The 11,695-nt window shown below is 49.0% G+C and overlaps 1 protein-coding gene across 1 annotated transcript; it reads left to right on the forward strand.

The window, feature by feature from the left end:
- The first annotated feature begins 1,290 nt into the window (after positions 1 to 1,290).
- FAM210B (family with sequence similarity 210 member B) lies at positions 1,291 to 11,135 on the forward strand. Its single transcript, XM_002830446.6, has 3 exons — positions 1,291 to 1,566; positions 7,548 to 7,723; positions 8,538 to 11,135. The coding sequence occupies exons 1-3, from the start codon at positions 1,381 to 1,383 to the stop codon at positions 8,752 to 8,754; spliced, it is 579 nt and encodes a 192-aa protein (XP_002830492.3). The 5' UTR covers positions 1,291 to 1,380; the 3' UTR covers positions 8,755 to 11,135.
- Positions 11,136 to 11,695: the final 560 nt, after the last annotated feature.

Here is an 11,695-nt window from a genome sequence, read left to right on the forward strand (position 1 = left end):
CTGTCGCCCAGGCTGGGGTACAGTAGCACCACTGTGGCTCCCTGAAACCTGGACCTCCTGGGCTCAAGCAATTCTGCATCAGCCTCCCGAGTAGTTGGGACTACAGGTGCGTGCCACCACACCCAGCTAATTTATTTTTATTTTTGTAGTGACAGGGTTTCACTATGTTGCTCAGGCTGGTCTTGAACTCCTGAGCTCAAGTAATCCTCCCACCTCAGCCTCCCAACGTGCTTGGATTATAGGCATGAGCCATTTCACCCAGCCAGAACATCTTTATTGAAGTATAATTTACATAGCATAAAATTCATCCATTTTAAGTGTACAGTCCCACGAGTTTTAGTTACACAGCTGCCACCATCCCTACAATCTGGGTTTAGGATCCTTCCCTCACCCCAAGACGTTCCTCCCGCTCCTTGGCAGTCAATCTCATTTCCCACTCCCAGCCCTAGGCCACCACGGATCTGTTTTAGGTCTCTATGATTTTGCCTATTCTGGGCACTTCATGTAGCTGGAATCCTCCAGTGTGTGACTTTTGTGCCTAGATTTTTTCAGTTGGCATAAGAGCTTTGAGATTCATTTATGTTATGCATGTATCAGTAGTCTGTTCCCTTTAATTGTTGCATAGCGTTCCATTGAAGGCTTGTGCCACAGTACGTCCCAGTTTATGGACATTCCTAATTGTTGACTAATATTTGTAAGATCTCTACAAACACTGGTGTCTTCACATTTTAGTCTTTGAGTGTCGAGCCTTTGTTTCTCTTGAGAAGCTACCGAGGAGTGGAGTTGCTGGGTTGTATGTTTAGTGTATGTTTAACTTTTCAAGAAACTGCCACACCAACTTTCGCTTTACATCCACGCCAACAATCTATGAGGGTCAGAGAACTTTTTATTAAACATGTACTAATGTCAATTATCATATTTACTTTCTTCTTTGGAGCTAACACGTAAACTTATCTATAATTTTTTTTCAGGTTTCACCCATTTCTGCAGGGAGAAAGGCTCATAAGCCACGGCCCTATGCCCACCTTTGTGCCGGCAGAATAAGGAAACTCGCCAACTACACACCGCAGTTAGAAAGCCCAAGACCCTGCAAAGACCTGCACCCACCCCCAAAGGGGCGGGGCTGGTGGGCGGAGAGGAGGCGGGGCGCGCTCCTTCAGCCCCGCCCACCAGCCCTGGACTCCGGCTCCCGAGGAGCGGAGTAGTGGGTGAGCCAAGGGGATGTGCGCACGCCTCCTCAGCCCCGCCCACCGCGCGCGCGGCGGCGCCCCTGGCGGGCGGGGCCAGGGAGGGCCCTCGCCGGGTCAGCTCCGCCCACCCTCCCTGGCCTCCGCCCGCCTCCTGGGTCAGCGGCGCGGGTGCTGCGCCTAGCTACGCGCCATGGCCGGGTTGCTGGCGTTGCTGGGCCCCGCAGGCAGGGTGGGCGCCCGGGTCCGGCCTCGCGCCACCTGGCTCCTGGGCGCCACCACCCCCTGCGCCCCGCCGCCCCTGGCCCTGGCCCTGCTCCCGCCCAGGCCAGACGCCCGGGTGCTCCGCACGGCGCGCGGGTACTGCCGCGGCCACCAGGTAAGCACCCCACCCCGACCCTGATCCCGGGCGGTGTCCAGGTCCCCAGACGTCCGCAGGGCCGCGCCGGGGTCCGGCCGCCTCCGCCAAGGACGCTTTGCACTTGTAGCTGCCCGGGACCGAGCTCTTCCAGGGTCCCCGAAACCCCAAATCCCTACAAGCCAAGGAAGCGATCCTCCTAGTTTACAGCCAGAGAAACTGAGGCTCGGGAAGGTGTGGCGCTCTGCCCAAGGTCGCGCAGTCTTCGGCCAAGCCCCGGGTCTGCAGAGCCTCAGCCAGGCTGGGGCGCAGCCGACTGAGTTGCAGATGGGCCTGGACTTGGTCTGAACTTCCACACGTTGCCTGCGGGGTTGTTGTCCAGGCCTTCTGGCTGGGTCTCGCTGTGTTTTGAACACCTCCCGACGCTCGCTGCTCCTCCCTTTTCTTCTAACTGGAAGAGCAGGCGTCCTCAGGGAAGCCGCGGGCAAGGAACCCACAGTGCTGTTTGTTATGTTTCATTTCCGTCACCTTCCATGGGTGCTAAGTGAAAACTGGTTTTCCTTCAGAGCAGTCATACCAGCTTTCCTTTCAAGAAATCTATCACTTTCTTCCAAGTGGGTCTTTTTAAATAAAAATAGTAGTAAATAATGAAGTCTTGCGGTCCAGGAATGGCAAGCCCAGACGCGCGGAGCCGGAGTCCAGCCGGGAGCGCATCCGGCCTCGCAGTCTGGAGCCTCTTTGTTTGCCTGGGTGCAGACAGGGCCCCTCCATTCACCACCCGGTGACCTCAGACCGAGTCCTGAAGGCTTTTGAGCTTATTTTCTGACCTTTTAGAGGGCCAAAAATAGCACCTTCCCATCAAGAGTTTGGGAGACAACTCCATGAGCTGGTGCAGGCCTCAGCGCAGTGCCGCCGGCCCAGCGAGCATCTCCTGACCGTTCTCTAGCTTTTCAGTAAGGAGCGGATGGGGATTGGACCCAGGCTTTCACCATGCCTCCTGCCCAGATCAACTTCCTTCCTTGCCTTCTCCAGTCCGACAGGTGGCACACAGGTCTTGGGGATCCTCTCCAGAGTGGCACCTTCTGCACACACCGTGCCGCCTCCTGATGATTCTTCAGGGCCCAGCCCAGCTGTTCCTTCCTCCAGGAAGCCCTCTCTAACCACCTGTGAGGCCTCGGATTCCTCCACTGGGCCTGCTTCCACCCCATGGCTGTGGGTCTTCTCTGCACTCATCTGGAATGGCCTCTTGTCCTGCCTGTCAGCCACATTGACCTTGTCCCCAGCTCAGGCCCTGGCACTGGAGCGGTGTGTGTGTATACAGTGGCAAATGGTCCCCAGCTCAGGCCCTGGCACTGGAGCGGTGTGTGTGTATACAGTGGCAGAGAGTTGGCCTCATACTCCCTGGATTCCTCTCTCTACTCACTTGTTGTGTGACCTTGATCAAATTCCCTTCTCTCTATCTCGGCCCGTCATCTGTAAAATGGGACGTTAATAATGCACACTTCATAGAATATGGATGTAAAATGAGATATGTTCATACCTGGCATCTGATGTGTCCTAAATTAAGGTTAGAAATGGTTATAATTGCAGTAAATATATACAGTCACAAGGCCCCAGGGCCCCGTGAGCTGTCCTTGTTTCTTCTGCACCGTGGTAAAATCGGCAGAATCCCAAGTGGGATCAGAACCTCAAAGGAGATTAGGACAAAAGATAACTCATCTGCCTGAGAAAATGCGTCCCCAGCAGGGCCTGGGAGCAGTGTAGGGAGGGTCTGGGCTTGGCCAGAGTCCAGAACCTCCCCTGTTGGCTGTTCTGGCAGCCCTCGTTGGGAGGTAGGAGTGTGCTGCCCAGCTGGGATCTCCAAATTTGCCAGGTGTTTAATTAAGAGCCAAAGAGGCCCACCCACCTCTGCCTTGGCAGGGGGTCTCTGTAAGAGGGATAGGGAAAGCCACAGAAGAGACCTGCCTTTTTGTCTTAACATGATTCCATATCCTGTAAACCACCTAGCAGCCCTGCCTGCCTGTGCCACTTACTCCTTCAGGGAAGTAGGGGGAGCTCAGGCAGATGACTTGCTCTCCCAGAGCCCCAGTGTTCTTTTGTCTCCATCAGTTCTGGTTCCAGTACCACCTTTTCAGGAAGACCTTCCCTGATGGCCTTATTTAACATTCCTCCTACTCCCTGTCTCCCGCCCCATTAGTGTTTCTGTATGGCACTTGTCACAGGTAGCACCCTGGTATTTTACTCTTCTGTTTATTGTCCCTGCCTTCCCATAAGACCATAAGCTCATTGAGGGTGGGGTTCTGTCAGTTTTTTCCATTGCTCTGTCCCCTACACTGAAAACAGTGCCTGGCACAGAGGAGACACTCATGAATACACGAGGAGTAACATAGCATGGTTGTTCAGAGCAAAGGCCCTGGACCCAGACTCAGCGAGTTTGGATCCCAGCTCTGACAGTAATCCCTGTGTGATCCTCGGTAAGTTACTCAGCCTCTCTGGGCTTCTCAGATCCTCTTCTGTTAAGTGGGGTTGACAGTAGTAAAGGTTGTTGTGAGGATTATATGCATTAATATTTCCTTTTTGTAAAATTAGAGACGAGGCCGGGCGCGGTGGCTCACGCCTGTAATCCCAGCACTTTGGGAGGCCAAGGCGGGTGGATCACCTGACGTCAGGAGCTCGAGACCAGCCTGGCTAACATAGTGAAACCCCATCTCTACTAAAAATACAAATGTTAGCCGGGCATGGTGGCACGTGCCTATAGTCCCAGCTTCTCGGGAGGCTGAGGCAGGAGAATCGCTTGAACCCAGGAGGCGGAGGTTGCAGTGAGCCAAGGTCGTATCACTCCACTCCAGCCTGGGCAACAGAGCAAGAATCTGTCTCAAAAATATAAAATAATAAAATAAAAGATATGTTGGCCAGCTTGGTCTTGAACTTCTGGCCTCAAGCAATCCTCCTACACCTCAGCTTCCCAAAGTGTTAGGATTACAAGCATGAGCCACCATGCCCAGCCAATATTTTCAAAGTACTCAGAACAGTGCCTAGTACAAAATATACACAATATAGTGTTTATTATTAATATGACTTATCAAGTGAAAGAAAACAGGTGTCACTCCAAACAGTGTGATCGGCTTGGCAAGATCCTTGGCTCATTCTTTAAACCTTCCTATCCCTTCTCTATTACAGGTTTTTGTATTTAAAAAATGTTGGGGAGAGGCAGAAGGGGCATCTCACACACACACTGTCTCACACACACTCTCACACACATGTGCATGCGTGTTGAGTACAGACAGATGTGTCATGTCACGTCGTCCTGTGCATTCAGGACAGTGCCTAACACATCCCAGGTACTTACAGCAATGTTTCACGAAGAAATGAATGTCTAAAAATTTTCCATTGCCTGCAAGTCACACCCTCATAAATTCTTTTATTTCAGCTTCTTTAGTCTCCCCAAAGGTTAGGAAGAAAAATGCGTGGCTCACAGTGCTTATAAATGGGTGTTTTTATCAAAACAAAAGGAAGAAAATTGTCCAGTAACTGGGTGTTCTCTAGAATGTCAGAAGCCAACCGTGTTGCCAGCTAACCCGAGATTGTCCCTGTGTCTGAATGTCTTGTCCCCACCACAGTCTTGCAGTAGATTCTGCTCATTCTATAGATGGAATCCTGGCTGCCTTTTTATTTTTATTTTTTGGCCAAAAGTCCTTTTGCCAAAATAAAGACCATAAAGAAAAGGGCCCTCGCAGAGACAGCTGCACTCTGTCCAGTGATTGGACAGAGTGGGGCCAGGTGTCAAGGGCATGGGTGTTTGGCCCTGTGAGGAGCTGTAGGTGGCCTCCTATCAGTCCCCACCGCCTGGCTGCTGTCCCCTCTGCAGCCTCCCTCAGCAGCTGGAGGTGGGTGGGGCTTGTTTATCAGGGAGAACTGATGCCCTCCACAGCCATCCTGGCCGGGGGTGGCAGGACTAGTCAGAAGGCTTCAAGGAAACGGGAGGTCACATGTGCTGGCCAAAGAAAGGGGGGCTGATGACATCTTCCCTCCTCCCCTCCAGAGCCTGGACGTTCTGGAAAAGCGTCTTCCTTTAAGAATGGTCATTCTGGCAGGACAGGAAAGGGGAGCCTGCTGAGTACCACGGAGGCTGAGGCCTGGTGGTCACCAGCCCAGTCACCAGTCCATGCTGCCAGTCAGCTGTCCCTCCCTCCTGAGCCTCAGTCATCTCTGTCAAAACAGGAGCGACAAAGGTTCCTGGGTCATGAGGCAGTAAGGGATTTATGAAATGACGCCTTTGAAGTGGAAGCTCAGCTCCTGGCTCAGTAGAAGGGACCTGTCATCGGGACACTGAGGGTTTTCCTCAAATGTTCTAAAAAATCTTATGCCTCTAAAAATAACAGGGTAAAAGTGGGCTAGCTGCAGAGCCCATAACAAGAGCTGACTTCCAGCCAGGTGCTCATCACCTGCCGGGACAAGCCCCAGGACTGTCCTTAGAGAAGTCTTTTGATTAAAATGCTCTGTTATTGAGAAGTGGTTTTTTTCCCTCCCCTAATGCAGGTGTGGTTGGTATTTTTGTTTCTCCCACACATTCCAGGCTTGGTAGGTGCTCAGTAACTGTTAGCAGATGTCCCATGCAATGCATGATTTCTGTACAAGTCCTGGTAGGGTACTGTGCAAGAATCGGCCCCAGTTTGTGTGTTTCAGGTGTCAGGTGTAAATCTTGATTCTAGGAGTAAATCTGCCATCGCTTTTGCTGCATTAATTTTGTGCGCACCGTCCTTTTTTGATGGCATATAACATGGTGTCACATGCTCAGGCTGTGGCCTTGGAGGGCCTGGGTTCTAATCTTGGTGACGTCAGGCCAATGACCTCACCTCACCAAGCCTTTGTTGCTCCTTTGCAAAGTGGGAAAAGCAGTAGTATCTACCTCTGAAGGTTGGCATGAGGATGGAAGGAGAAAGGGTTGGAGGACCACCTGGCTCAGAGAAAATGCTTGATAAAGGATCATTGTCCCCAAGCTTGTGAGCCCTGGTGTTTTAGTTACTATTGCTGCTGTAACAGATGAGCACACACCTGGTGGTTTAAAACAATCCACATTTATTATGTTACACTTCTGGAGGTCAGAAGTCCAAAATGGGTCTTAATGCACTAAAGTCAAGGTCTCAGCAGAGATGGGTCCTTCTAGAGGCTCGAATCCATGTCCTGCCTTTTCCAGCTTGAAGCTGCTTTCATTCCTTGGCTCATGGCCCTTGCCTCCATAAGCCAGTAGCATCTTCAGCTCTCTCACTCTGCTTCTGTCCTCACAACCCCCTCCCCGACACTGAGTTTCCTGCCTCCCTCTCTTCACTCATAAGGACCCTTGTGATGACATTGGTAATAATGTAGCCCAGGTGATCCAGGATCATCTCCCTATCTCCAGACCCTTAATCACATCTGCAAAGTCCTTCTGCCATGTAAGGTGACATATTCACAGATCCTGGGATTGGGACATCTTTGGAGCCATCATTCTGCCGGCCATACCTGGTTCCAGGCTTGCATTACACTTAGTGACTAAGTTGGCTGAAACTCGGCTCACTGAGTAAGAAAGGGGTAACTGATCCACGCCTGTAATCCCAGCACTTTGGGAGGCCAAGGCAGGTGGATCACCAGGTCAGGAGATCGAGACCAACCTGGCTAACACAGTGACACCCCATCTCTACTAAAAATACAAAAAATTAGCTGGGTGTGGTGGCACGTGCCTGTAATCCCAGCTGCTTGGGAGGCTGAGGCAAAACAAAGGCTTGGTTCAGCCCTGAGGCTGAACCAGGGAGGCGGCGGTTGCAGTGAGCCACAATCGCGCCACTGCACTCCAGCCTGGACGACAGAGTGAGACTCTGTCTCAAAAAAAAAAAAAAAAAGGAAAGGGGTAACTGATCTCTCATCCAGCAGGAAAGAGTATAACATTACATGCGTGTATAAAAGCCGGTAATGACTGCCCATGCCTGCCCTAAAGCACTTCCTCTTCTCTGATTTGTACACAGGACCCCAGCCAGGCCACAGAGACAACAGGCAGCAGTGTCAGCTGCACAGAGGAGAAAAAGCAAAGCAAGTCACAGCAACTGAAAAAGATTTTTCAAGAGTATGGCACTGTTGGCGTGTCATTGCACATTGGAATCTCATTAATCTCCTTGGGCATATTTTACATGGTTGTGTCAAGGTAAGATTTCTGACAGTAATTAATATTTGTTTTTTACTGTCATGTAAGATTCTATGTGAATAAGAACGTGTTTGCTAAGACTTTTTTTTTAAGACAGGGTCTCACTCTGCTGCCCAGGCTGGAGTGCAGTGGCACGATCACAGCTCACTGCAGTCTCGACCTCCCTGGGCTCAAGTGATCCTCCCACCTCAGCCTCCCAAGCAGCTGACACTACAGACATGCAGCACTGCACCCAGCTGATTTTTTTGTTTGTTTGTTTGTTTTGGGGGATGGACTCTCGCCCTGTTGCCAGACTGGAGTGCAGTGGCGTGATCTCGGCTCACTGCAAGCTCCGCCTCCCAGGTTCAAGTGGTTCTCCTGCCTCAGCCTCCCAAGTAGCTGGGACTACAGTCGCATGCCACCAAGCCTGGCTAATTTTTGTCTGTTTAGTAGAGCCAGGGTTTCACCATGTTGGCCAGGATGGTCTCAATCTCTTGACCTAGTGATCCGCCCCCCTCGGCCTCCCAAAGTGCTGAGATTACAGGTGTGAGCCCCCACGTCAGGCCGATTGTATGTTTTTTTGTTGTTGTTGAGACAAGAGTCTTGCTATGCTGCCCAGGCTGGTCTTGAACTCCTGAGCTCAAGCGATCCTCCCACCTCGGCCTCCCGAAGTGCTAGGATTACAAGCGTGAGCCACTGCACCTGGCCACTAAGACTTTTATTCATTCAGCTACTTCATTACATTTTTTAAAATACTGTAAATCTTATAGCCAAATCAATTTCTTCATTTAATCCCTTGCTGTAATAATTGTTTTCTTTGCTTCTTCCCCCCTAGTGGTGTGGACATGTCTGCAATCCTGCTGAAACTCGGATTTGAAGAGTCCCTGGTGCAGTCTAAAATGGCAGCAGGCGCAAGTACCTTCGTGGTGGCCTATGCAATCCACAAGCTGTTCGCGCCAGTGAGAATCAGCATCACGCTAGTCTCTGTGCCCTTGATTGTCAGATATTTTCGAAAAGTAGGATTTTTTAAACCTCCAGCTGCAAAACCTTAATGAACTCTTCAGTCGTACACACTGAAAACCTATTTCTTCTAAATTACACGATTTGGATCGGTTTTAGGGTTTTAGGGTTGTAGGGTTTCTTTTGGAGAGGTAGGGGGCTAATTGCTATGTTCTCATGGATAAACTTTGCCAGCAAAAATCAGGCTTTTGAACAATTTTAATTTTTTGCCTCATAAATTTTGTGAATGCTATTCATTAAAGGGCTTGTATATATAATCTAAAATGTCAGCAAGACATTGCAGATGGGTTAACATCTCAAAACAAAATAGCCTACAAATGTTCCTTGTGGGAGATTTTGGCGAGGGTCTGTCTGTAAAAGCTTCAGGGGGTTAATCTGGGCTCAGTTTCCTAAAAAGCAATGATTAATTTAACTGGCTTTTAAATATCCCCTTCCACTGATATTTGTTGTCAGCTGCCTACAGTTTAATATGCAGTGTTCACAAAACAGCTGCCAGTGCTACAATTAATGAAGCAAAACTTAATATGTAATCACAATCTAAATTAGCATCAATACTTTGACATTCATTACATTTGTTTTGGGGGAAGAAAAGTATTTCTGGTATGTTTCATTGATCCCCAAACACCTTCCTATCTGGACATGATGGGGCTGATTCCAGATGGTTTTTCTGAAATTTCATTAAGGTAGGTCAGTGTCATTTGTCTCTGTTTAGGTAAAATATGAAAACCCTGCCCAGTAGCAGTGGCATTGCTTGGTTCCTGATGCCCATATTACAGAGGAATTTGGATACCACAAACAGCTAAGACAATCTTAGCTTTTCTTAGACAATCTTCTGTCTCAAACTTCAGACATTCCAGAATTGTCATGACGTTTACACTGTCTGAGTTAAAAATCCTGTTCAAGAAAAAAAAAGATTTTGTATCACTTCTTAAAAAGGAATATTCGTAACACTTGTCACAAATAGAAGGCAACTATGAGATAATACAAGCCAGGGAGAGGCTTGTGATACACGGCAGGTGTAATTAGTCTACTGAGCCAGCTTTACCCAATGAAGGGCATGTGTGTTAGATTAGCTAAGAGTAGAAATTCAAGCATAGAGGCCAGGTGCGGTGACTCACGCCTGTAATCCCAGCACTTTGGGAGGTCGAGGCAGGCGGGTCACTTGAGGCCAGGAGTTCGAGACCAGCCTGGCCAACATGATGAAACCCCCATCTCTACTACAAATACAAAAATCAGCCGGGTGTGGTGGCACACGCCTGTAGTCCCAGCTACTGGGGAGGCTGAGGCAGCATTGCTTGAACCCAGGAGGTGGAGGTTGCAGTGAGCCAAGATCACACCACTGCACTCCAGCCTGGGTGACAGAGGGAGACACTGTCTCCAAAAGAAAGAAATCCCAATGTAGATCCAAACTGAGACACTGAGACTTCGTCCTTATAGTAGTCAGGAGCAGGCGATTGAAGTAATTCTGTCCTGCGGGGTTCGGCATCATGCACGTTCCCCCTGGGCCATTCTCTGATGCAGGGCACTTGCTCCACACTCTGGGAACCCAGATTCACCAGTCTGCCCCGTCACGTAGTTGAAGGAGTTGCATTTATCTTTCTGGCTCCCAATTCCTTTAAAATTACATTTGTGCAGAACCTCCACAAGGCTAAATAAAATAAAATTACATTTGTGACCATCAGAGAACTGAAGGAACTATTAACTGGCCGTCCTGGTTTTGCGGAGATCGGGTTGTTGACAGTTCCTGGTTGGCCCACAGCGACCCATGTCAGTTATCTCCACTAACATATCCAAGAATCTTTGTAGGACAATTTCTCCACCTGCAAGGTCTTTCAAGTAGAACTCTTCTTTTAAGGCAATTAGCCCATTGCCAAAAGGTTTTACTGTCTTAAAGCTATCTTTGTGAGATCTAATTCCAAGGACTTCTCCACAGCTAAGTGAGATGCCTCACACCAGTATTAGGTGATTCTTTGGACAGAACAGAGCATTTTCATCTTGTGTTTAAAGCAATTTCTTGGCTTCAGCTCCTCACCACTTTCTATGCCCGTCTCCCATTTACGTCCCTAGTAATGCCTATGCAGAAAAAAGAAAAGAAAAAAGAAAAACTGATGGTGAAACCTGCAGGTTTAAGGGCTTAAATCTCAGACTTTGTTAGGAGTAACAGGAGTGTGCTGAGAGGGCAAGCAATAAAACAAATCACACCAAAAAGCCACATTGCTCTCTCCTAAGCCCCAACCCCACTCCACTCCTGTGGCCAGTGGTCCAAACAGAAAATAACCGGAGAAGACAAGGAGGTCAAAGGATCAGGGAACTAAGCATTATGTGAATTCACCAGCAAGATGTACAGAACACCTGTGTTTACATTGTTTTTATGGAACTAGCAGAATAAAACTGATCTATTTTAAAAATGAAAGCCATCGTTTCTCTAATTTATCTGACAAAGTGAGCAGCTTAAATTCTGTGAAACATCTTTATAGTTTATGAACTTTTTTATATTTCTGGTAAGCCATGGTTGTTGCTGATGATGAAGCGGCACTGTGACCAGTGTATTAATGTGCTACTACAATGAGCTTTTTCTTTGCTTGTGTGGGATTGTCTGGGGAAACGTCCCAAGTCTCACTGGTGTCACTGGGAAAGTTAGTCACGTGATAGTAACTATAGCTTGGGAGGGTGGCACATGAACTATTTGGGAAAGTCAAAGTCAGTTCAGCTCAAGACTATGAGAACCAGAAGCTCCTTTGTCCCAAGGGGGCTGGCAGCTGCAGTTTTACTGAGTCACGTTTTAAGTCTCTCTACATTGGCCACTTTGTGGTGACACATCCTCACATACCTGCCGTCCAGTTTCTTGCACTGAGCACTGGCCATGCAAGCAGATTCTCTACTAGCTCTAAGTTCAACACTTCTACTTTTCCTTCATCACGGTCACTTTCACCGTATCTTTAGTCGATGGACAGATGACAAAGATATAACAAA

This window comes from Pongo abelii, chromosome 21 (genome assembly GCF_028885655.2).
Source record: "Pongo abelii isolate AG06213 chromosome 21, NHGRI_mPonAbe1-v2.0_pri, whole genome shotgun sequence".
Lineage (NCBI taxonomy): Eukaryota > Metazoa > Chordata > Mammalia > Primates > Hominidae > Pongo > Pongo abelii.